This window comes from Amphiura filiformis, chromosome 1 (genome assembly GCF_039555335.1).
Source record: "Amphiura filiformis chromosome 1, Afil_fr2py, whole genome shotgun sequence".
In the NCBI taxonomy this organism is placed as follows: Eukaryota; Metazoa; Echinodermata; class Ophiuroidea; order Amphilepidida; family Amphiuridae; genus Amphiura; species Amphiura filiformis.
The window spans coordinates 55,575,292-55,603,179 of record NC_092628.1 but is presented as its reverse complement, the minus strand read 5'-3'; the positions used below and the strand labels follow the sequence as shown (position 1 = coordinate 55,603,179).

The 27,888-nt window shown below is 36.2% G+C and overlaps 1 protein-coding gene across 2 annotated transcripts; it reads left to right on the top strand.

Moving 5' to 3' along the window:
- Positions 1-4,015: 4,015 nt before the first annotated feature.
- LOC140149163 (uncharacterized) lies at positions 4,016-24,264 on the top strand. Of its 2 annotated transcripts, none has more exons than XM_072171369.1 (13): positions 4,016-4,156; positions 8,314-8,430; positions 8,701-8,802; positions 9,405-9,617; positions 15,155-15,615; positions 15,899-16,057; positions 16,776-16,903; positions 17,583-17,715; positions 18,163-18,288; positions 18,987-19,130; positions 19,823-19,903; positions 21,332-21,490; positions 23,079-24,264. In XM_072171369.1, the coding sequence occupies exons 2-13, from the start codon at positions 8,331-8,333 to the stop codon at positions 23,175-23,177; spliced, it is 1,905 nt and encodes a 634-aa protein (XP_072027470.1). In that variant the 5' UTR covers positions 4,016-4,156; positions 8,314-8,330; the 3' UTR covers positions 23,178-24,264. The 2 variants fall into 2 exon arrangements, with proteins under 2 accessions (XP_072027470.1, XP_072027463.1); XM_072171362.1 differs by having other exon boundaries at positions 15,896-16,057; positions 23,079-24,261.
- The last annotated feature ends 3,624 nt before the right edge of the window (positions 24,265-27,888 follow it).

Genomic DNA, 27,888 nt, shown 5'->3' with positions numbered 1-27,888 from the left:
TGCGTAATTTTGTATAATTAAATAATTAGAATAGGAAAAATCACATTTTTAATTATTGCTTTAGAAGTCGTTTGAATAGTATATTTGCATAGGCCTATATTTATCTTTCTAAAAGTAACAAAAGTAAATATCTTATACACACTCAAATTTTTATATTAAATTCCATTCCCCTTGAAATACTGACATTTGAATCGTTTTAAGGACACATGCTAAATTTTAAACGTCACGTTAAGGTTATAAATTATTTTAAACTGTTGTGATTTGGTAGTTCACAGCATCTTACGAATGGTAGTGAGCAAAAACTGCATTGCTTTATTCATAGCGAGCGTGTATAGAAGAATTAAAATATCACAGCTACTTTTATAGGCGCTGCAGTTCTTGAGTTATGTTGTAAAGAGGGCTGTAACAACAACACTTTTGTAAAACATACATAACTCATTAAGGGATCTGGAATGAGCGTTTTGAGCGTTTCGACAGTATTTTTGTGGGGCATGAGAGCACATCAGACATATCGAATTGCATTCTGAATACGAAGAATGTCTTTCTGATATCAAATAATTTTCATTTTTTGAAATTCACGATACAATACAAATTTTATGACAAATTATTAAAATTTGATATTTTTCAAATTTTTGAGATATAACAGTCCTCGACGATCAATTGAAAATGTTGACCTTTCGTATTGAAGATATGGATTTTTTCCCCAAAAGACCTAATTTTGTTTGGTGTTTTGGGGAAAAAATCCATATCTTCAATACGAAAGGTCAACATTTTCAATTGATCGTCGGCTTTTCATCCCACTTACATACACTTTAAGTATAAATCATCAGATTGATAAAGTTTACTTCGAGTACTGTTAAATATCAAAAATATCAAGTTTTAATGATTTGCCATAAAATGTGTATTATATTGCGAATTTCAAAAATCTAAATTATTTGATATCAGAAGGACATTCTTCGTATTCAGAATGCAATTCGATATGTCTGATGTGCTCTAATGTCCCACAATAAATACTGTCCAAACGTTCATACCCCATCCCTTAACAACAATAAATTAAGCAAGTTTGCAAAGTATACGATTTGTAGAATGAACTTTTGCAAAACATCAAGGTGTTAATTTTCAATAATATATTGATCTAGATAAAGAACATCGATTTTTAGGTTGCTTCGACCAACAATACCTCGTCTACCCTTAAAGTAATCAAAACTCTCTGAACTCCGAATTTGCTTAATTTTCATCACTTTAATGAACTTTAACAATCTTACTAACTAGGCGGTTACCCGTATTTCGCGGTTCTCGGCTGTCATAGTTATTGGCTTAACTCAACCGTAGGTCTGACAAAAAGGTCAATATGCAACTTTTGTTTGTTAGTCCAATTTCCACCTACCCACCAAGTATGAGCTCCATAGGCAATTTGAAATTTTGACCTTTTTGACCTTTGACCTCTTAACCGTAGGTCTGAAGAAAAGATCACCGTGGAAACTTTTGTTTGTTAGTCCAAGGTGCACCCACCCACCAAGTTTGAGTTCCAGAGGGGCAATTTGAAATTTTGACCTTTCTTGACCTATGACCTCTTAACCGTAGGTCTGACGAAAAGGTCACCGTGGAAACTTTTGTTTGTTAGTCCAAGGTCCACCCACCTACCAAGTTTGAGCTCAATGGGAGCAATTTGAAATTGTTACCTTTCTTGACCTATGACCTCTTAACCGTAGGTATGATGAAAAGGTCACTGTGGAAACTTTTGTTTGTTAGTCCAAGGTCCACCCACCCCCCAAGTTTGAGCTCCATATGGGCATTTTGAAATTTTTACCTTTCTTGACCTATGACCTCTTAACCATAGATATGATGAAAAGTTCACCGTGGAAACTTTTGTTTGTTAGTCCAAGGTCCACCCACCCACCAAGTTTGAGCTCCATAGGAGCAATTTGAATTTGTTACCTTTCTTGACCTGTGACCTCTTAACCGTAGGTCTGACAAAAAGGTCATTGTTTTATTTGTTATTCCAAGTTCCATCCACCCACCAAGTTTGAGCTTCATAGGGGCAGTTTGAAATTTTTACCTTTCTTGACCGTTGGTCTGACGAAAAGGTCACCGTGGAAACTTTTGTTTGATAGTCCAAGGTCAACACAATGGCATGGCTAGATTTGCCATTTAAAGTATTTGAAATTAGACTTCAATTGACCTTGACCCCGTCCTTGACCTTTGACCTTAAAAAATATAAACTCGTTCTTACTCATACCAAGCTGCACCCACCCACCAAGTTTGAGGCCCGTATGACCTACGGTGGCCACACATTAGCAGTCACAGACAGACAAACAGATCTACAGAGAATAGCGTATTATTATATAGATAGGCGGTTACCCATATTTGGCGGTTCTCGGCTGGGCACGATTACCTGGCTGATGGTGACTGTACCCACCAAGTTTGATGCCCATATGACAGTTTTTACTAATTTGACCTCAGATGACCCCTGGTGACCCCAAAATGACCTTCCAGAAATTTGGCTCTAAATGTTGACTGTACTCACCAAGTTTCATGCCCATACGACAGTTTTTACTAATTTGACCTCAGATGACCCGTGAGTGACCTCGGATGACCCCAAAATGACCTTCCAAAATTTTGGCTTTAAATGTTGTTTGTACGTACCAAGTTGCATGCCCATACGACAGTTTTTACCAATTTGACCTCAGATGACCTGGGGTGACCTCTGATGACCCCAAAATGACCTTCCAAAATTTTGGCTCTTTATGTTGTCTGTACCTACCAAGTTTCATGCCCATACGACAGTTTTAGTAATTTGACCTCAGATGACCCCTGGGAGGGGACCCCGGGGTCAGATGACTTAACGAACATAAACTTCTTCTTGCCAGGACAGAACTACACCCACCCACCGAGTTTGGGCCCCGTACGACCTACGACGGCCTCACACGACAGGTTTTAGTCATTTGACCTCAGATGACCCCTGGGAGGGGACCCCGGGGTCAGATGACTTAACGAACATAAACTTCTTCTTGCCAGGACAGAACTACACCCACTCACCAAGTTTGAGGCCCGTACGACTTACGACGGCCTCACATTAGCAGTCACAGACAGACAAACAGACAAATAGACAAATAGACAAACAGACAAACAGACAAACAGAGAATAGCGTATTATTATATAGATTAAATCATAGTTAAACTTTAAAACGCTTTGAAAACATTAAGTGATTTTTAACGTTTTTAAGTCAGATCTTTTTTAAGTTTTGGGTTAAATCGTCAAATTTAATTGCTCTATAGATTTAGAAAAAATTGTGTTTTAAGTCAAGCGTCCAATGCAGAAAATAAACAGCGCGCGTTTGTACCATAGAATTATTCTGTCGCCAAATTTTGCTGGATTCAATATACCTCAAGACTTTTTTCCAACTCCATCTCCCAATGTCAAAAAGAAATCTACGCCATTGCTTAGGGGGCCCGTAAAAGATAAAGAAACCATACGTTAAGCATGTTAATGGAAAATACACAAAAATATGTGAAAATTTCGCTATCCGAGCCCTAAAAGGCTTGAAGATATGATTTATCCAACATGTGGTAAAATTAATAATTACCCAACAACACCATTCGGAAATTACACAATACCATTAGGGAAAAGCAATATCCAACAAACTTTAAGTGGACAATATTTAACCAATAATGTAGTAAAATGATTATTGAGTAAAATTATATTACCCAACATGGTAAGTTAGCTAGTTTTTAACCCTAATTCCCGGGCCTAATTCTGGGCAGCCTTTCCACCCGGGGTTAGATAACACATTTACCTGCAGAAAAAGGGCGGTTGAGACTGAGCTGTTGAGTAAAACTTCACCCAAGTTGGGTAAAATTTTACCTAACCGTTCTAATAGTGTACCGACCAACCCAGGTAAACAAATAATATAGACACATGACTTCCTGGAAAGTAAACACCAAATCTTTATCACTTTTCCCCGGCCCTGTGACTTCCTGACTTATGTGTATATATTTCCCGGATATATTTAAACAACTTGCCAAGTTCGTAGTTGAACCGAAATAGTTACCGTATTCGTACTATTAGCATTTTTTCTCGAATTATAGCGTCGAATAAAGCTGAATTATATTAAAGTAAAATCGGTCTGGAATGTATTTTATAGTAATAACTTGAGGTAAGTGATTTGATCATAGCCGTATAATATTATCAGTTCTGCTTAAAACGTATATAAGGCATGGCTAAACGCAGTTCCTGATGTGGTGTCACGGTGCAACTTGTACTTTACTCCGGGACTTTTAACTTTTACTCCAGGACTTTTAACTTTTACTCAGCAACGCCTGCAACAGAGGAAATATATAAACTCAAACATGACAAACAATCGTATATATATGCGCAATATGGAACTGTTACTTTTATATGCTAAATATGACCTGGCCTCGCCTTATAAGCTTAATTGTTTTGTTCCGGGTTTTATTCACTATAGCCTTAACTTAAAAAATAGGGGATATCACTGCAAAATCAGTGTTTAGAAATCAAACACTTTTCTAAACACAATTTGCCTGGACTTTGTAAACACGTTTGGGTTTGACTTTGTAAACACGTTTAGACAGGGAGGTAAATAAGGATAATTTACTTGGTGGGCATTGGCAAATTAATTTATTTTTGCCCTCAAATTAGAGAAAATAATTTACTGGGTGGGCAGCGGTAATTAATTGCATCCAGGTGTTTGGATTTTCGGAAAAGTAGACCTGTTTTTACGTAGAATTTGGTTTTGATGTCAAAAGTGGACTTAACTCTCCCCCTAAATGCATCTGAAGCCAATATACATCTTACAAGTATTGCCAAACCAGTATTTGACCAGGTATACTAGTAATTTCAATGTTTGCAAGTATTTCCAAGTAATTTCCGGTGTCAGAAATGCCACTTTTCCCTGAATTCCTTCTTTAATAAATTCAAAATGTCTACACTTTTAATTATCTTCAGCCAATTTTGAGACCTTTTATCCAAATTGACACATTATTTTATGCGGTTTTTTTTCACAAAAGTTCCAGGGTTTTTGTTTTAAGTAGTCCTAAGTGGCATCTCTGTGTTAAAGTTGTTATTCATCGGTAATTTGCACCAAGTCGGTAAACATGGTAAACGAATTTACTAGAATTTGGCAATATTATGGCCAACCCTGATGAATTATATTTCCAAATCATAATTAAAATGTTTGTTTTGCCCATTCTTATTAAAGTAACTTACAGTGTTGTAGGTCTCGAGACCGAGAATAAATGTATTCTTTCAACATTTAAAGTTTAGATTGATTGCAGGAAATTATTTTCCTAATTATAATACTATTACCAATTTCTGCATACTTAAAGACTTGAAATGAACAGGTATATCTGGATTAAGTTTCAAATAATGTTTCGGTCAATTAAGGGAAGGGGTATGAACGTTTGGGCAGTATTTATTTTGGGACATTAGAGCACATCAGACATATCGAATCGCATTCTGAATACGAAGAATGTCATTCTGATATCAAATAATTTTGATTTTTTGAAATTTGCAATTTAATACACATTTTATGGCAAATCATTAAAAATTTATATTTTTGATATTTAACAGTACTCGAAGTAAACTTAATAAATCTGATGATTTATACTTAAAGTGTATGTAGGTGGGATGAAAAGCCGACGATCAATTGAAAATTTTGACCTTTCGTATTGAATGTATGGATTTTTTTTTCAAAAACACCAAAAAAAATTAGGTCTTTTGGGGACAAAAATCCATATCTTCAATATGAAAGGTCAAAATTTTCAATTGACCGTCGGCTTTTCCTCCCAGCTACATACACTTTAAGAATATATCATTAGATTTATATAATTTACTTCGAGGACTGTTATATATCAAAAATTTGAAAAATATCAAATTTTTATAATTTGTCATAAAATTTGTATTATATTGTGATTTTCAAAAATGAAAATTATTTGATATCAGAAAGACATGCTTCGTATTCAGAATGCAATTCGATAGGTCTGAGGTGCTCTCATGTCCCACAAAAAATACTGTCGAAACGCAATAAACGCTCATTCTAGATCCCTTAAAACATACCTCTTAATCCAAATTTATGGACTCAATGGATTTTGTGTGGAAATTGCTCAAAATAATATGAATTTCTAGCTTCCTATACCATTGCGTACTGTGTGATAATAATTCCTACTCAGAAGTTGTAAACATTGTAAATGAATAAATTGGAAGATACAACACTGTCACTTTCATTATTCAACATCACTTTCATAATGCAAGGTGTTTTCAAGAGATGCACCATGGTACTAGTTTTATGATAATTATTATAATATATTATGGTGCCCACATTTTTGTGGGCAAAATAATTGACTGGGTGGGCAATTTTGGGTAATGGGCAAGTTGAATTTACTGGGTGGGCAAAATAATTTACTGGGTGGGCAAATGCCCACCCAGTTAACATGTTGTTTACCTCCCTGCGTTTAGAAGCTAAAACACCATGTATCAAATTTCTGAACATACACATACAGTGATGGTGTTCAATATCTAAACATCTGACCCGGGCATCTGACATCCATATTCTAAACATAACTTTCTAAACATTTTCTTGCCTTCATTTTCTAAACACTGCAGTGGATAGTGAAGTAATTTTTATTTAGGGGCATGTCAGTGAAGGTTGAGATGAGACAGTCTAGATTTTACCATTGAGCAGAGTTCGCTACAAAAAATAAGCCTATATTATACTGTACCATGTGGGACATTTCAATGTATAATCAAAGAAGGTTTGGAGAGGATACCATTTAAAACTGAAGTTTTGAGGCCGCTTCATGCAGCTTGAATGACATGTATTTTCCTTTCTCTCTTCTCTTACGGCAGAAAGTTGTGCGTGGTATACATTCAAAAAATGGCAGGTCAGTACGACGCTGTCGACGCATTAAGGTTGGTCTAAACCCCGGGAATTATGGAAACTTTCGGGCCTCGTAACTGCTAAATTGTTGGTCTAAAGTATAAAAAAGTATACATAATATAAAAATGACTTGATAAGTTCATCTGTGCCAAAAAACGGGTTTTTGGCCCACTTCGTTTTCGTTAAACGTAACGAAAAAATTCTTGGACCAAAAATCTTTTTTTATTATAATTTTTAAAAAGTAGATAAAAATATCTAGGCCCGTGGGGGACACATCAAAAAATGTTGGTGGGTATGTTCCCCGGGATTTTAAGATAGTGTGGGACTTACCGGTAAAAGAGGGTCTTTCGGAGCTAGCTACAAACCGGGCTGCGAACAAGTAACATGGGGTCTTTTGGAGCTGCGAACAGTCAAAATCAAGGGTCTCTCCCGGGGGTCTCTCTTGGCTTTCTGGTTGAAAATCGCCTGAAAATATGAGGAATGAGAAATTTTTGGGTCTTTTAGAGCTGAAATTATCAAAATGAAGGCTCTTTCGGAGCTCTATTTTGGTCAAATATATAAGGGGTCTTTCGGAGCTGCGAAATCCAAGAAGGGGTTCTTTCCGGGGGAACATACCGGTACCCGTATGGTCATTTGTGTTGAGTGCCCCCGGGTATCTAGGAGCCGGTTTTGTTTTTTGAATTTCGACCAACTTTGAGAAATTTGCACCAAAAATTGTCAAAAATGCTGAATTCTCGAAAAAAAAAATCGCCCAAATTTCAAATATTTTTGGTGAAGTTGGTCAAAATTCAAAAAAATTTGAAAATAACCGGCTCCTGAATATTTTGATCTAGTTTTAACGTTTAACGAAAAAGAAGTGGGCCAAAACCGTTATTTTTGGGTTTTTGGGCCAAAAATGGCATTTTGGCCCAAATTTGACCTATACTTTTATATAGCCTACATTACACCAACAATATTTAGCAGTTATGAGGCCCGAAAGTTTCCATAATTCCAGGGTTCAGACCAACCTTAACAATAAATATGCAAAATGCATATGCATTATTACGTAGACACAAAGTTTTAATTGTTTATTTGTAGGCCTATTAAATTACTTATTAAATTACTTTAACGTTATGATAAAAGATGTTAATGTCGGACATAAAAAACTATAATAGTTTCAAATTAACAAGACTTGTAGCCTACTATGCTAACAGACATGATATCTCTCCAACATACGTAATAGGCCTATTCTTCTTCATTTTTAAGAAGATTGGTTTCTGCTGAACACTGAGAAAATACTTAACAATAGGATAAATAAGTTGGACATAGGGGATCCGAAAAAATAGCGGACACGAGGTTGAAACGCGAAATGTTTTGTTGATTTCCATGAAACTCCAACCCCTGAAAATATTGAACGGTACTTATCTCATAATGTTCAGGTGGACCAGGACACGTAATGATCAGCTACCAATGGGATGCACAGAAGAGAATGATTAAGTTGAGAGATAAACTGAAGCAAGAAGGCTATGATGTGTGGATGGATATTGAGAAAATGGGTAAGAAAATTATCATTTCCGATGTCTTTCTTATTTATTTGCTTTCCGAATTTTGGTTTCGGCTCAAAATGTATATCCCACATATCCTTGTATGTGTCCGGCCTTTCTGACGAAACACAACAGTTAAATCAAGATTTAGAGGGAAATCGATTTTTATTTTGTAAATTGAAATGAACTTGGAGTGTCTTACGTAACCTGAAATATAGTAGCAATCGACTCGTATGAACATTTAAATCCGGGTTATCAATTCGTTTTACGTTACTGTTGCAGAGGGTAGTATTCTTGAAAGTATGGGTAAAGCAGTGGAGAATGCTGATGTCATTCTTGCATGCATATCACAGAAGTACCAAGACAGCAAAAGTTGCAAAACAGGTGAGGCAATCTTGTCACTTCTTTTTATTAGAAAACAATGAACTGATGAGATCGGTGTTAGCTAGTTCAAGATAGAAAACATTACGTACATGTGAAATCTGACGTCACTTAATAACATTGGCCTAATACCGACCTAATTTTCAAAGATGTTATAGTTCGCTTTTACAACCTAAAAGCATATTTGATCATATTTACTTCTATTGGTACCAACTCCCTAGTATTATTAGATCCACAAATTCTGTTGCTTCTAGTTTTAGAGTTTTACCAGTCCAAATTTGCTCGCACCTTCGATGCAACTTGTATTTACACTTGGACCTCTTTTTGTAATTGTCCAATTTGCAGGCAAACATAAAATAACCTGCATTTTCCTCTCTAATTTATTTTTCCATTTTTACTTTTGAATTTGGTGGGGCGGTCTTAGAGGTGCAAAGCACCTGTTCGCTCCAGCCATTCACTGGACTTTTAAACACAAATTTTGTTCCTTTTATGATATTGTGTAATTTTTGATGTAACTTATGTACAATACTATATTTTTGTAATTCTGTGCCAATGATAAATAAAGTGTAATAAATAAATAAAAGAATAAATATTTTCTTTTGCAGAAGCTGAGTACGCGTACACAAAGAACGTCCCTATAATTCCCCTAAAGATAGATGATGACTTCAAACCATCTAGTTGGCTAGGACCAGTCATCGGTGCAAGTCTGTATTACCGTGTAGACAACGATAAAATGCTGAATGACAGTTGGCCTGGTATTCTCAGAGCTATTCAACGATTTTGTAAGAAAACTGTTGTTGAGGAAACAGTTAAAGCTGGTTAGTAATTTCATACAATAATTGACTTATATTATAGCAACGAAAAAATAATTTACGTTGATCTCTTTCCAGGGCAGATGCACTTTGAAAAACTTCTCAGAACGGTTTATAAATCTGTAACTGTCTTGTCCATCAAGGCTATATACTAATAGTGTCGTTTCCACGAACCATATATGGCACGCCACACCGGACAAAAAACGGCGAGACTTAAAAAATGACGTCCAGTTTAAAAAATGACGCCGAGAATGAAAAAAATGACGTCGAGAATGAAATGATAACGTCGAGTTTTAAAAAACGACGTTGAGTTCATAACGATGACGTTGAGATTGTAAAACCAACGCCGAGTTTGTAACGCCGAGTTTCTTCGCGTCCAGATTTTTTTCGCGTCCAGATTTTTTCGCGTCGAGAAGCGCCCTCTATAGTTTCTGATTGGCCATGTTGACATGGTCCAAATAGCTAGTCATTTTCAATATCTGCAATGGCGGAAATAAAAGAATATGGTGAGTGTGGCAAATCTTATGAGTGAGATTCAGAGGACAGACATTGATTCCGAGGTTAATTCCGTGGAAAGACTAGGAAGAATATGGTAGAAGAGCATTTGTGTAATTAAGTTACGACCTTTCTAGCTGTATACTCGCCATAGTCAGTTCAATGGAATGACTCTTATGTCATGTGAAATTTAAATAACCAGCATAACATGATATACAAGGTGTACCAGAAATACCCTGGTGAATGAATTTGGACATAAGTCAAGAAATAGGCATCGGAAAAATGTAAAAAGCGGCGTTTAGCTCATTGTATTGTGCATCATATTATTATAATATTATTATGTACGCAAATTATATTTGATCATGATGCAGTCATGTCTACAGTAGAATTCATCTCGACCTTTGCAGGACTTAAACCCCATTAAAAGCTATTAAACCAAGATAACACTCATTGAAGCTGCTCAACTGATTAAATCAGATCTTCTCTGGTTGTGCACAAGTGTCTGTTTTCAATGTGCGACATCGCAATAAAGCTGGTATTATAGCTTCAGTTGGGTAACCGATTATAAAGGAAACGAAATGGAAACAATGGTTTGTGTACCTTTGTTCACGAAATGATACAAAGACCTGCTTTTTGTTAACCAGCATTCTTCAAAATGAGCAACATAATGATTGTTGACTTAACACGGTTTGGAAATAATTTCTTCATATTTTTGGTGTTATCTGTCGTTTACATATCCTTCCTAAAACACAAAAGTGCGACCCTCTCCAAACATCTAAATTAGCTAAAAATTTAGGACATGTTACAAAACTATATTTTCTAGAACCTATTTAGAATAGTTTAAATGTAGCTTGTACCGTTTTTGTGTGGCATCCTTCAGAACGGAGCGGTCCGTTACCAATATAGCTCAATATTTTCGGTCAAATCTCCATTCAATTAACACGGGGAGTTGGCTAGCTATGAGCTAGCTATGCTTTGCCCTCACTCATATTTTGCAAAAGTGCGACCATTTCTGAACATCTAACCTATCTGTAATTTTAGGTCATGTTAGAGAAACATATTTGCTAGAAGTTTTGGAGAATAAATTAAATATTGGCTGGTTATTTTTCACACAGTGATGTTAACTAGGCAAGTGTCCATTCTTCCAACATACATCATTTGTAGAGGTCACGCGTCAATGGTGAGAGCACTGTGTATTGTGTATAGGAAAACGGGCAGTAAGGGACGCACCATTAGATTCTCAGGGGGGGCATGGGAGTTTGGGTCAGGCAGAATTTTTTTTTTTTTCGCGGCCGAAGGCGGCGGATTTTTTTTTTTTTCGCCTCCAAGAGCACCAAATTTTTTTTTTCGAGGGTCTCGTCCGAAGACCCTATTTTAAAAAGGTCATTCTTACCCAATGCCCCGACTAATTTAGATCCAAACGGTCCGTCTGTCACCCAATGACCCCATATTTTGTGCATTTTGATCTCACCAAATGCCAATATGTAAGCTCTCACCCAATGACCCCATATTTTTTTTTGCTCTCACCAAATGCCCCTTACTGCCAGTGTCAGCCCTACACCTATGTCCATTTCATATTGAAGTGCCCCCCCCCGCTTTTTCATACTGCTCACCCCTTCCTTATAAAGATTGTGTATCTCATTAAATTTAGTCCTCTTATAATCCAACGGTGTTATGTTAATCCTGCTTTAAGCAGTCGCGGTGGAAGCATTAACATCTAGGGGGGAGGCGCTAGCAGGGGGACGAGCATTCCGGTTTCGCTGATGTGACTTTTTGTGCGCACGAAAATATTTCAATTTTGGACTATTTTAGCCCTAGATGAACGTGCGTTTTGCTATTTGATGGGTCATCGCGCACGAAGCGCGTACAATTGTGTAATTTTACCCATTTGGGCCCAAAAAAGGTGCTAAAAAGGAAGATGCACATGGGAATTATTACTTTGTTTCTTCTATTATGATTTTTAGGGGGACGTGTTCAATGTGTTCTAGCCAATTTACAGTGTAATTGTTGATACTGTGCAATGTTTTGTTTAAAACTTTTGAATTCATTATTCAGGACAATATTTAAAGTAACATTTTGTCCGGGAAAACTTTGATTTGGCAACAAACTTATTGAATTTTAGTGACTCAAGACAAGCGGTTCAGTATATATGATAGGAAACGAGGTACATCCTAGCGGTACCTTATTTCTGATCATAAATAATAAAACGCTTGTCTTGGGTCACTGAAATGCCAGTGTAGTAATTGGATTCCTTGCCCCAATCATATACATAACTTTTGTTACCACTGTGTAATTAGTTTTTGAGAAAAATGCCAAAATAGTCACAAATTTCCCACATGGGTGTAGTACGCCCTTAATGATAATAATAAGTTTATATTCATTATGAGCGATAATGAGAATGATGCCATCACTGCACTGATCTTGCTAATTTCATTCATTCTGCTTAAAAAACGTTCTTTAAACATGTTAAATAATGATAGTTAATTTCTCATGTTCATAATAATATGTTGTATTCTCTATGTTCGATCCTGTATTTTCATTTAATGTCTAGTTTGACTTATACCTGGTTTGTTTGGGTGATTGTCTATAAAATGCTGATTCTGATTCTGAATGAACTTTCTTTCAAACTTGAAATGAAGTGATTGATTCATGCGTTATGTAATGGCAATCATTCAACCGATTCAAGTAAAATCATCGTATTATATGGGCTATACGCTGTTTTTTAAATATTTGGATTCTGATGCCTATTTCTCAACTTATGTCCATTTTTTTATTTTTCTGGGACACCCTGTACACCCAATTGGTCAAACATGAATTATCACTCAAATTATTGTAACAGGTGGGCCTATAAATTTCATGTTTTGTCTTATGTTGCCTCCATACCCAATGTGTCTTTGTTAACCCATTTTGACCCTACCTGCTACCCATACCTAACATTACATCACTGACCTTGCCCATTTCCTGTCCTATCCTTGCAATTTGACCTGATAACCATGGTAACCCACCCCATACTATGTGCTTTTTTTTTTTTTGCTAGGCAGTTCTGCACTGACCTCCACCAAGTCAAGACCATGCTGGATTCAACCATAGATAAAGGAGACACTATATCACTATCATGGACTTAAACAAACACGCATAGCAATTACCTACAACAATATACTGCCAATAATCACAGCTCAAGTGCTATCTTTATCATTGTTGTTTCTTTCAAATATGAATAATATTAGTAAATAATCAATAAATTGCATGGTTTATAATAATTACTAGTATTGAGATATAATATATACAGAAAGACTATAGAGGGCGCTTCTCGGCGCGAAAAAATCTGGACGCGAAAAAAATCTGGACGCGAAAAAAATCTGGACGCGAAAAAAATCTGGACGCGAAAAAACTCGGCCCGTTACAAACTCGGCGTTGGTTTTACAATCTCAACGTCATCGTTTTGAACTCAACGTTGTATTTTAATTTCTCATGTTCATAATAATATGTTGTATTCTCTATGTTCGATCCTGTATTTTCATTTAATGTCTAGTTTGACTTATACCTGGTTTGTTTGGGTGATTGTCTATAAAATGCTGATTCTGATTCTGAATGAACTTTCTTTCAAACTTGAAATGAAGTGATTGATTCATGCGTTATGTAATGGCAATCATTCAACCGATTCAAGTAAAATCATCGTATTATATGGGCTATACGCTGTTTTTTAAATATTTGGATTCTGATGCCTATTTCTCAACTTATGTCCAGTTTTTTATTTTTCTGGGACACCCTGTACACCCAATTGGTCAAACATGAATTATCACTCAAATTATTGTAACAGGTGGGCCTATAAATTTCATGTTTTGTCTTATGTTGCCTCCATACCCAATGTGTCTTTGTTAACCCATTTTGACCCTACCTGCTACCCATACCTAACATTACATCACTGACCTTGCCCATTTCCTGTCCTATCCTTGCAATTTGACCTGATAACCATGGTAACCCACCCCATACTATGTGCTTTTTCATGTGCTAGGCAGTTCTGCACTGACCTCCACCAAGTCAAGACCATGCTGGATTCAACCATAGATAAGGAGACACTATATCACTATCATGGACTTAAACAAACACGCATAGCAATTACCTACAACAATATACTGCCAATAATCACAGCTCAAGTGCTATCTTTATCATTGTTGTTTCTTTCAAATATGAATAATATTAGTAAATAATCAATAAATTGCATGGTTTATAATAATTACTAGTATTGAGATATAATATATACAGAAAGACTATAGAGGGCGCTTCTCGGCGCGAAAAAATCTGGACGCGAAAAAATCTGGACGCGAAAAAAATCTGGACGCGAAAAAACTCGGCCCGTTACAAACTCGGCGTTGGTTTTACAATCTCAACGTCATCGTTTTGAACTCAACGTTGTATTTTAAAACTCGACGTTATTATTTCATTCTCGACGTTATCATTTCATTCTCGACGTTGTTTTTATTCTCGACGTTAATTGTTTTTATTCTCGGCGTCATTTTTTAAACTTGACGTCATTTTTTATGTCTCGCCGTTTTTGTCTTGTCTCGCGTGCCATAACCATATTCTAATAAAATACCTCAAACCTTAACATACTCCAAAAGGGTTAAAGAACTAAAGAACAATGATTTGCAAATGATAAAATCACAACTAGAATAATAATACTAAAATGGGAATAACTTGATGTTATTTCCATAATTTGCAAATATTAACATTTTCGCCCGTTGGTGGCCTTCAGAGATCATCCCCCCTTTTTTCAGTAGAATGTTGGTCCTCCATCAGACCACACCAAAGATCCCTTTACAAGCCCTTGTGATGGGGACATTTTAAATCTTTTTCTTGAAATCTCTGTCGAGTATTTTATATACTTTAAGCTAAGAAATTTGATAGTTGTCGGTCTTTAAGACGTATCTATAAATCATCTATGAAAAGCCTGCGTTTGATCAACTGCAATGCTTTGATAAAATTTGAATAATTGCCTAGATAGTATTTTGCAATATGAAGCTGCCATTAATCCTCTTTTTTAAAAGCAAATGTCGAGCAGTTGTCTGCTGCAACGGGAAAATCTGTCAAACGTCGAGCAAGGAAGGCCCTTGATTGCTCCATATGCCTGGAAAGATTCCGCAATCCGAAGACCCTTACTTGTCTGCATAGTTTCTGCAAGGAGTGTCTGCTTGGCTTGGCACCATATGGCACCGCTGTCATTTCATGTCCACTATGTCGCCAGGAATCGAATGTGCCTGAAGGTGATGTCAACAAGTTGAAGTCCAACTTCCATCTGCAAGAACTGATTGAGGAAGAAGCCCTCCAAGAACAGCTTACTGCTAATGAAAGCAATAAGTTCACGTGTACATGCTGCGAAGGGGATGAGCAGACCAAGGCTGTAGGCAAATGTGAGGAGTGCAACCATTACCTATGCAGTATGAGTATGGAAGCTCATCGAAAGTTTCCTGCTTTGCGAAAGCATAATATCTTGCCATTTGAAGAAGAGGTGAGACATTTACAATACCATTTTGATATTTGAAATACGGAAAAATGTAATAACATTACTCCCATAAGTCTGTGTCCTCATTATTGTAATGGTAATACTCACTAAATTACCAATTTCACAATCACCCGGTTAAATTATTATAACAACATTGAACCTCAGCTCAAGAAATATATCTGAAAGAAAACATGCCAAAAATACATTTGATACTCTGGTAATGTCGTTGTAATTATTTAAAAATGTCGTTGTAATTATTACCTTATTGTTCGTATGACTTGCCTAGAAGAAAGCTTCTGAATCTTCTTCATCTAGCTCGCCATCAACATCGACATCGTCCTCAGTTGCCAAGGAGAATCCAGCAGAACTTCTTACAACCGTATGGGAGATATTTGACGCACTTTATAATGAAGACCACAGTGGTACCTTGATCAAGTACTGGATGCAGGTAATTCAAAATACGCGGCTTGTATTGTTTTTTCATGGTTTGTTTTATGTTGTTGCTTCAATGTTTATAATCTTTGATGTGCCATAGCCTTGAAACTGGAAAACAATGTTTCCAATAACGCAGTTTTACCATTTTTTTGCAATACCAGTGTCAAATGTGTATTCGCGGGCACATAACACACACTGCGACGCAAATAACGTGTTTGGTTCATTTTGTTTTTAGTTGTGATTTATAATTTTTTACAAGTCTCTGGAACTAGAGCCAAGAGCTAGGATCACTGGTGGTTGACAGTCTCAGATCAGAGGATGATTTAAGGAAGCCCCATCATGCACTACAAAAGTGTTATCACTAGAATTGTGCGTGTGTCATTATGACCAGTGCGTGTGTCATTATTACTTGGTCAATTTCATAATAAAAGTGATGTGTGTTTAAAGAATAATTCACACATTCTGTAGATAACATAAAATGTGAAATCGACCAGTATCTTCACAGCGTTTTTTATGTAAATATAACTGTACAAATTCAGATTTAACCATGCACTTCTATGCAGCATAGCAAAGCAGTGGTTTACTCACACTGCTCGCCTGCTGCACAGTAAACCCAGTGGGGTGGTGGGTGGTGGGTAGTACTTAAATCCCCATCTGGTCTCAGATATAGATGTAATTCGTATGAACCACAAAATCTCAAGCTTTTTAGTTATAACATTTTGTACACACAGCGTCAAGGCGGGAATTGGCAAACAGCTATGGTGAATCAGTATGTTACTTGTTTGAATGAACTCGAAGATGATGGCGTTATCAGTGAACATGCGTTAGCGAAGAGACAGCAACAAGTAGCAAGAGTTTTGTAAGTAGTCCAAAGAGTTTTGCTTCACCCATACTTTTGTTACTCGTTTTAGGCGTTTTACCCCTCCCGAGAAAAATCATGCACATGGCGGCAGACATAGCACATGCAGTCCTTACGTGGCTTATAAAGCTGTTTGATCTTCTCTACAGAATTCATAAAATTTCTTTTGTGTGTCAGCTTTATGTGTCTTAATGTTTGAGTGCAAAACCGCTAGGTGATGCTCAGCTCCGACCTCCTATAAAACTATCGAAACTTGACCATTGTTTTCTCCGTTCGCTTACAAAATATTTTGAATGTCTCAGAAATAGTACAGTTCGATATGTATTCTTGCTGGATTTGTGTGCCAAAATGGATTTTATTGGCTAACTTAGTCAATTTTGGGGTGCTGATTTCAAAAAAATAAGGTACCATTTTTTTCAATGGTGTCTTCGGTCGCCATTTTGATTTTCAAAATGGCCGCCATTTTTCATTATATTTTGTCCTATATCTCAACTTCTGAGCAACATAGAAGAATAAAAATGGTGGCAATACCTATGTTTGTGATACCAAGGATTCCATTAAAACCATTGTTTTACTTGTAGCTAATTTTGTTAATAAACAGATATATATACGTCTTTCTTGTTATGACATAAATAAAGTAAGGAATCTCTCTTATGTGGTTATTATGTCTTCTTTAAAGCATGCAAGCAGGGCAGTATGATGCAGCAGTCACACTGGTAAAAAAGACAATCGAATTAGAAACGAAAGAACTTGGGGCCAGACCGGAAAACTTAGCAGATCTCTATGGCTTGGCGAGTACAATCAACTTAGAGGTAAAATTTCATTATGTTTTCAAGTATTTCTTGTTGTGTGAACGTTCTCGATCCATGAGTTGCCAATATATCCAGGCCAGGACCATACAGCTCTATAGTATACATGAATATACACAAGTAAGCAGTGGCGTAGATAGAAGTTTCGCAATTTTACATTTGGGCCCAAGACACGGTGTTTTTCGTGCGAAAAGGACGATACACACAATGATCATTCCTATTTTAATTGTTAGGGGGTCGTCCCCTTTGCAAAAATTGTGGGCGTGTCCCCGTCTGCCCCCCCCCCGTTTCCGCCGTCTATGTTATCCACTGCTCAGAGCCATCGCAATGATATTTTTTAGAATATGTAATACGTGTACATTGTAGGCGTGATATTCCTTACATTGTTTATACGTCACGACGAAAACTTTATGCATGGCAAATTTTATCATAATGTTTCCCACTTTACAGATCTCGAAACAAGCTGACTTCATAGCTGAACATGACGAGAAAGAACTCGCCTTATTGCGTGAGGTGATAAGAAATGCCCGAAAATGCATCAAGTTGCGCAAAGGTCTCCCAGGGGATGCGCACAAGGTATGTATGCAAGCATCTTCTGATATGTCGCTGGATTAATATTACACAATTCTCTGATTTAAAGCGAGTCGGAGCTGAGGATGACATACACTGCAAAAACTCGGGTGTAAAAAGTAACACCGGTTCAGGAGTCAATAGAGGACCGCACCCGGTACCCAGGGGTGTTATCTTTTAACCCTTTTGGTTGTTATTTTTACACTCTTGGTGTCATTTTTGACGCCTGGAATGTATAACAATAACAACAAAAGTGTTAAAAATAGCACCCCTGGGTGCGGTCCTCAGCTCTGTTGACTCCAACCGGTGCTACTTTTAACACTCGATTTTTTGCAGTGTGAAGCGGTGTTTGCATTCAAATATTGAGACAAATGACGCGGACACACAAGAGGAATGGTATGAGTTACGTATATGAAGGAGATCCCGCAGCTTGATAAAGGGGTGTCATTTCCGTCTCATGAGCATAATTTTCCACGGGAGGGGGTAAAGCCCAAAACGTTATAGTAGTAATCGTATGCAACGCCTCCTATACTTTTACGTGTAGAATATAAATATAAACGCGTTTTAGTGTTTATTAAGTGTTATCCGTTGTTTTTTACAGTATGTTTGTGCAATGGTGTAAACATATCACTTTGTCAAGTCAAAATTCAAGTTCGACATCGTGCTTGCACACTCATGATACATTCAATAATTATCGTTTTCAGTACAAACTTGGAAAAACCTTGGTGGGGTTAACTTTCGCTTTGAGTGCGTGGATCGAACACGGTGGTGATAATGTTGTGAGCGTAGCAGAAGCTGAAGTAGAGGCTAAAAGACACATTGAAAATGCCATTGAGATATTTAAGGAGGTAAGTAAAACATAACCATAACATGTATAGGCTTACTTTTAAACAGTCAAAAAATGTCATCATTAAGAACAGTCATCACTTTCTGGACGTTTCATCAACCCAGTGGCGTAGCGTGGGTCATCACATTGGGGGGGGGGGGGGAGCACCGGGTCTGATTGGGGGCACAAGCCGTTTTTCGGCAATTTTCCTATGGGATTTTTAAAATTTCAGATCGATGGGGGGGCACGTGCCCCCGTGTCCCTATGACGCTACGCCACTGCATGATCAACCATCGGTTGATTTCATCAGCAGTGTTGCTGTTTTGACGTGCTGTATGTGATCTTGATTTGAGAAGCAGCACAGCACTTCAAAATAACAACACTGCTGATGACATCAACGGTCCCGATGGTTGATGAAACGTCCAGAACCGCAAGTTTTGACTGGTCTTGATATGATGAAATTTCTTGATGATTTGGTTAAACTACAGGCATGATGAAGTTATTCAACAACATGTGCTTCTTTTATTAGTGAAATTCTATTTATACACATCTCAGTTTGTTGATTGTAAGATACTAATTATCTATTTTATTAATTAACAGGCGCGCCATATTGTTTAAGATAAGCATTTTTTTATTCTATAACAGAAAGATATGCATACTTTGAAATCTTTAACACAACTTCAATTTTAAACATTTTATTATATCGATTCGCAGTTGGACACGAAAGGTAATCTAGCCGATGCCATCATGACAAAAGGAATTCTTTATGATCGAGGAAGTGAAGAACAAGAAAATGTAAGATATAACTATATATATTGCTATCAGCAGTAGATAGCTAATGAATATAATTATTGCTATCAACAGTAGATAGCAAGTGAATATAATTATTGCTATCAGCAGTAGATAGCAAGTGAATAAAATTATTGCTATCAGCAGTAGATAGCAAGTGAATAAAAATGATTGATATTAGCATTATATAGCTAATGAATATAATTATTGCTATCAGCAGTAGATAGCAAGTGACGAAAATTATTGATATTGGCATTATATAGCTAATGAATATAATTATTGCTATCAGCAGTAGATACTAGATAGCAAGTGAATATAATTATTGCTATCAGCAGTAGATAGCAAGTGAATAAAAATGATTGATATTAGCATTATATAGCTAATGAATATAATTATTGCTATCAGCAGTAGATAGCAAGTTAATAAAATTATTGATATTAGCATTATATAGCTAATGAATATAATTATTGCTATCAGCAGTAGATAGCAAGTGAATATAAGTATTGCTATCAGCAGTAGATAGCAAGTGAATAAAATTATTGCTATCAGCAGTAGATAGCAAGTGAATATAATTATTGCTATCAGCAGTAGATAGCAAGTGAATATAATTATTGCTATCAGCAGTATAATGCAAGTGAATAAAATTATTGCTATCAGCAGTAGATAGCTAATGAATATAATTATTGCTATCAACAGTAGATAATAATTGTTTTGAAGTGGTCCTCTGGGGCCTGTATATGGCGCCTTGAAAGAGTGATATTTTACTATTTCGGATTGAAATTCACTCTTTTGAAGTGATTTCACCCTTTTTGGAGTGCATAAGTTTTACATTTATAGGAGAGTATGTCACATGATATACCCATCAAACACAAAAATGTTTTTAAAATGTTTATAGGCCTAAATGTGTTCTAAACATGTCTTTGTTATGTCAAAACGTTTTAATAATATTCAAATAATTAGGGGTTCATTCATATATTTTCATGACTAAACGGTTGTTTATGTCCAAGTAACATCATTAAAAACCGTAAATTTCCTTCGTTTTCCCTACCACGTGATCGCACATCCGGGCCACCGGGCATAAACGCTGTTTATGCCCGGCTCTCGACCAATCACGCGCGCCGTTACATAGCATGTATGTATGAACGGATTATATATAAAGGTCATGAAATTTAAAAATGTTGTCAAAATGTTATAATAATTGCAAAATATTTTTGGCGAACATTTCTGCAAATTATTTTGTCTGTACAATAATATCCTTATGTAAGAATGTTTTGCATTAAAGTTTTCACAAATGTTTTCTGAATATTATCAAAACTTTTTATCCCCTTATTATAACCCAAAATTCAAATGTTTTTAAAATGTTTTGTATTTACTGGATAGCGAATTCAGACCACATTCACTGCTTATTTTCACTGTCTTGATTTCTCAATTTAGCTGTACATGGAAGCTTACAAGCTATGTGTTGAAGCCTATGGAGAGTGCAGCGTACTGACAAGTAGACTGAATACGAACATAGGAATCATGTATGAAGATAGGGGGGACTACCACGAGGCCTTTAAGTGGTTCGTCAAATGGGGAGCCACCTGCGAGAAGGTATGGATATCACGATACCTTGGTTTGTTGGACGGTTTTACTCATGTTTTATAAAGAGGGATACACGTCTATATCACGCAATATAATTGTAGGGACTGCCTTTTGAGGAGAGCGAGAGCAATCGCTCTCTAGTGCTCTCCTTAAATCTGATATAGGAAAGTGATTTTAGCTCTCCTTAGTTGACCATTGTCTGTTTACATTCTATTGTAAATGCTCTAAACAGCTCTCCTTGTAGGCTCCAGAAGAGCTATTTGATGCTCTCCTGCATATTCCAAAAAGCAGTCCCTGATATTATTGTTAACACAAAGCCAGTTATGTTACAAATTGTAAGTAGGTCTAAGCGTCAGGCCTAAGGGTACACAATATTTTTGCTTCTAAAATGTTACCAGTGATTCAATTAAATACGTTGAATACTTTACAACGTTACTATCTCACAAATTGAAATGTATTTAAGGGTTCAGATAGTGACGTTTCCACAGTATTTTTGTGGGACCTGAGATTGAGAGCACATCAGACCACACATCAAATTGCATTCTGAATACGAGCAATATCTTTTGAAATTCGCGATATACAAATTTTACGACAAATTATTACAAATTGATACTTTTGACATTTAACAGTCCTCGTAGTAAACTTTGTAAATATAATGAGAGGGTCCTTATGTACTTAATGTATATGTAGCTGGGGTGAAAAGACGTCCATCATATGAAAATGTTGACCTTCTATCTGTATTGAAGATATGCATACATTTTTCCCCAAAAGACTTTTTTTGGGAAAAATGTATAGGCCTATCTTCAATACGTAATGTCAACATTTTCATATGATGGACGGCTTTTCCCCCCAGTTACATTCGACGACCGTTAAATGTCAAATTTTTTAATAATTGTCATCAAATTTGTATTATATCGTGAATTTCAAAAAACAAAATTAATTGATATCAGAAGGACATTTCAGCTCATTGGTGTGTCTGTGGTGCTCTCAGGCCCCACATAAATACTGTGCAAAGATGGGTGACCGACCAGGCCCGTAGCCAGGATTTGGGGGGGGGGGGGTGCTGGTTTGGAAAAAGTGGACCTTTTTTCAAAATTTGGACTTTTTGGACTGGGGATTTGGACATTTTTGGCCCAAAAAGGTTAAAAACCTGTATTTTTGCTACGCTCGCAAATGGGACTTTTTGGGTCAAAAAAGGGAACTTTTGGGGTCTTTGGCATTGGGGGTGTCGCACCCCCGCGCTACGGGCCTGTGACCGACCCCTTAACATTACATTTCACGAACATACCATCACCACGATCCTACTTCCATACACCATCATTTGTACACGCATCCATTTTGCGCGTTTGTCACCAATAATATACCATGCTTAATTTTACCACTTTCCGCAATACCGTCGTGCAAGATAGGGCCTACTTTCCCAATAGTAGGCCTATACAGAGATCCAGTCTGGACAGTTATACATCAGTGACAGTCGCCCTAAAATGTATTGTTTAAAGCGTCGCAAAGACCCAAGGTCAAGTGTCTTCATGGTTTTAATAATTGCAGGCTTCAATTATATAGCCTAATGTTTTAAGTCATGTTTTTTTTTTTTCAGGTTTTCGGTTACCACCACGAGAAAACAGAAAAGACGCGGCGATTGTTTGAGGAGCCAAAATATGCTGCTATCAAGAAAGAACAAGAGAAAGCAAAGTGAACGAATAGAATCTTAATTGAGGCGATGTTTCATCGAATAATTATTACAGTTTGACTCCCATGACATTAATTGGAAACGCATTAATTCATTGTTATTCTATCCTGTTTGCTGCGGATTCAATATAACTATGTAATTTATGATTAACTTATAAAGAATGATCATGTATCCCAGCAAATACAAAACGTTTTCGACATCATTCGCAAAAGGTTATAAAAGGTTGTCAGAAAACGTTTAAATGTCGGGTTATATAAAGAGTACATTAATGGTATAAAACGTTTTTATAACATTAAATAACATTTGTTGGTAATTTACTGCACAGCAAACACAAATGTTTTACAGAAAACATTTAATTACCCCTAGACAGAGAATCACCAAACTTGGACTAAAATGTGCGATATTTGTCTGCCCTCAGAGAGGATCATTTATTCAACAATAATACTTCCACATAAATGCACTAATTGAAGTACTGATCGATCATTTACATCATATAACTTGATACATATATAAGGACATAGCCACGAAACACACCAAATATATATTGAAACCTGAGTAACCGTACCCATAGACACAACCTCCTGGTAAAAAGGCCAACCTACCAATGGAGGCTAATTTAACCCAAGATATATATATATTGAGACCTGAGTAACCGTACCCATAGACACAGCCTTCCGGTAAAAAGGCCAACCTACCGATGAAGGCCCGGATGAAGGCTAATATTAGGACCAGAATAAACGTACCCTTAATCACTACTTCCTGGTAAACATACCACTGAAAGCTAATTAATTGTATATAATTATTATGACCTGAGTAAAATCGGAGAGCAAACCATACCCATAGCCACTACTTCCTGGTAAACCTACCACTGAAAGCTAATTAACTGTACATAATAAAATAACATTAAATAAGAACATAACATAACATAACATTTATCAAGTTAATCTAATAATAAATATGTGGTCATATGATCAGAATTGATATAATTAACATGATTAAGAAATAGTATAAAGAAATAAACCGCCAAACAAGTTTCTTTGCAAAAGAAACTTGCTATTCCCCCCCCCCCCCACCGTGAGAGCTAGAGGGGGAGGCGGTATATAGCATGTTAATGTTTGTAGCCTCACCAGTTTGGTGTTAGGCCTAACAACTGATTTTTGATTTTAAAAGATAATAAAGTATTAACGAACTAACTTCAGTAACATATCAACATATGTGTTTTGAGTGTATTCAGCATGATCAGATAATTGACATCTCTGTAATAAAGTTTCTCGACGGACTAACCCGTATTCTTTCCTACAAGTAGTTGTTACAACGAACTATTAATAATATTTATAAACCTCGGGATTCACTTCATTTTAATCCTGCTGATGGTAAAGGTGCCTGCATCTCAACAGATGCAGCACATTTTGGTACCATTATTTAAATAACCATTAAAAGCTTAAATGTCGGTATTCCGAATCTAAATAATGTTACTAATGAAGACTATGCCACATTAATGTTGCCCTATTGTTGAAATTTCCACTATAATAAACTTGACGAAGCCATATATGCATTTAATACAAGCAACTCAGAATTAAAATATTAACAATTAAACTACATTGTTATCATGAATGCTCACTTTAGCACGCTTAATGAAATAAAGGCTTTTACATGTACAATTGATGAGCCTCAAAGGATAAAAGTATTTAAAAACTATACAATAGTCTTAACCATGAATATCATGCCTCATTATTTGCTTGTAGAATTATACGCTATACTTCAAGAAATCCTTGAAACACATTGTTGTATAAATGGATACAGTTTTGTAGTCATAACAGGAATATACATAATAAACAATAAATCTTACCAATCAAAAACATTGTTATCATGTTGATGGGAAAAGAGCACGCATCTCAACAAGTGCAGCACATTTTGGTATGCTTAATGAAATAAAGCATACTACAGTTATTTTTAAAAGGCCTCACAATATAAAAGTATTAAAAAACTTTTCAATAATCTTCACCATGAAGATCATGCCTCGTTATTTTTTTATGTTTGTTGAAATGACTATTCACTATACTTCACGAAATTCTAGAAACACGCTGTGTAATAGATATAGCTATAATAACATGAATATACGCCATTTATAATAAAATATTACCAATTCACTACGTTATATGTTACAAGAGCATGCATCTCAACACTAGTGCAGCGCATGCTTATACTAAATTAAGTATTCCACCATTATTTTAAAGACAAACAAACATATTTCAAGATTTAGAGACTTATGCTAACCATGAAAACAGAGATAACTTATTTTTTGTTTTTGTTGACCCATTAAATATTCTCTATTTTGCACGCAGTTCTGAAAACGCACTTTGTATATAACAGAAGTTATAACCATTGGTAGCATAAGAGTAGGTATTTCAAAATTAGTATACTTTGAACACTCAATGTATTGTTACTATTTTACAGGTTTTAAACTACACTTATATATTTGAATTCATGAAATCTTCCGATCTTGTTATTTTCATACATAAGACACATTAAATTGAACATATTAAGCTTAATAATAGTAAGTATCAAATACCGTAATTGTTGAGTTATCAATATTTGAGGTGACTGCTGCGCTATTATTGATTCACCTGATATTCAAAAATGCATTAACTCAAATTTGGTAGTTCACTGTTCTCAATATAAAATCCAGAAATACACAGTAATTGTCCTTACAAGAAAATGTTCGAATATTATTAGCTCCCTGATTAGCTCACATTCCTCATGCGCAGTTGAGTTCATTTCTTCTTCAGTCTACATATAGGCCTATTTAGGCGAGATGAGCACGTCCAAATACAGACCTTTGTAAGTATATAATAACATTATCATTTTGTTCGCAGTTATCAGCTGTGATGCGACAAATTGTAAGATGATAACCATAACGCATACACCTTTAACAGCTTTTAGCTCGTTTTCCTTCATCGTTTAGTAACCATGGTAACAGATTACTTGTTATTTAGGCCAGAGATGTGCACAACGTGTATAATTATCATTGTCCATCTGTTGACAATTAGCTGTGATTTGTGTCGAATTTAAGTTGATAAACCCTTCAGCTCGCTTTTCTTCATTGGCTTACTACCAATCCTACCCACTTAAGTTATTATGTCATGTATGTAGGCGAGATGAGCACATCAATTACATAAAATTGTCAAGTTTTAGGATCGGTGCCGCCACTTCGGCATCTTTTTCAGGAATATTTTGAATTGCACCATTATCATGATTATCTTTATCATTACTGTTCGTGTTATTAACACTATTTACAAATGTGTTTCTACTTGGTTGTTCACTCGTATTTACTGGATTTTGTACCTGTCCTTCCCTTATCCGTTGAAAGTCCATCCCTAATTGTTGGGGGTCCACCGCTGTGATGATGGTTGTTGTTGAAAACCTGATGCATGTAGTTGCCTTGGTGTTTGGTTTTGCACATTTTCAGGTTGAATTGGCTGTATTTCTTGTTGCCGACCCTGTTGTGAAACGGTAAGTTTGGGTCAGGGTGTTGTTGTTGTGGCTGTTGGGAGGGAACCGTGGAATCACTCGCCGCCGCGAATTTTAATGCTGCTGGTTTTCAAGATTCGGCTGTTGCTGAGCAAATTGCCCATGAACACCTGGTCCGCTCCCAAATTCATGCCTCTTCTAGATATTGTTTGTGGACGTCCAATTACACCTCGATTTCAACGATTTCCATCTCTGGATATTTGTCGCAAATTAAAGTTGGATCGTGTCAAATTATCCAATTGTAATACCAAAACTGATGAGTTGTAGATTCATAGATTCTACATCCTGTATCTCGAGCATTATTTATTACTTCTATAAATGTATTCCTCAGTAACGGATTGCTGTCAGCATTTAATATAAATGTGTCTATTTGGTCGTAGGTGAAGAAAGTACTAATCACTGTGATATGCGACAAACTTCAGTTGATACAGGCATTGATCATGTCATTTTGTAATACACTACCCTGAAGATCATATTAATTCATTTCCCATCATTCCGTATACCTGCAATAAACCAGAAACAAAAAACAGAAAAAGGGAACAAGATTTGCGCATACATATTTCGCCCCACTATGCTCGCTGTATGCAGATTTCAATCCATAATTTAAATTACAGCTATACAATCGTGTAGATACTACTTGTGCGGTGCTATTCCTGTTAATTATATGTTAATTAATCCTTATTTACTATTTCTTCCATTTATTCTCCTAAATTCTGTTTGTCGGCCTGATCGACAGCTTCCTTCCATTTTTCATCATCAAAAACTGATGTTCTGGTATCAGCTTAATATTAGCTTAATATTTTAAACTGTTGTGATTTGGTAGTTCACAGCATCTTAAGAATGGTAGTGAGCTTTGGCAAAAACTGCATTGCTCAATTTATAGCGAGCGTGTAGTGTAGAAGAATTAAAATATCACAGATATACCGTTTTATAGGTGATGCAGTTCTTGAGTTACGTTGTAAAAAGGGCTGAAACAACAACACTTTTGTAAAACGTACATAACTCATTTAACAACAATAATTTAAGCAAGTTTGCAGAGTATACGATTTGTAGAATGAACTTTTGCAAAACATCAAGGTGTTATCTTTCATTAATATAATGATCTAGAAAATCGATTTTTAGGTTGCTTCGACCAACAATACCTTGTCTACCCTTTTTGAATTGTACGTGAGAAATTGGCTTTAAT

Excerpts from the sequence above, each read along its gene's own strand:
- LOC140149163 (XM_072171362.1), top strand. The coding sequence starts at position 8,331 with ATGATCAGCTACCAATGGGATGCACAGAAGAGAATGATTAAGTTGAGA. Across the intron at positions 18,289-18,986 it reads TCCCAGGGGATGCGCACAAG|TACAAACTTGGAAAAACCTT; the intron begins GTATGTATGCAA and ends TATCGTTTTCAG. Across the intron at positions 19,131-19,822 it reads CCATTGAGATATTTAAGGAG|TTGGACACGAAAGGTAATCT; the intron begins GTAAGTAAAACA and ends ATCGATTCGCAG.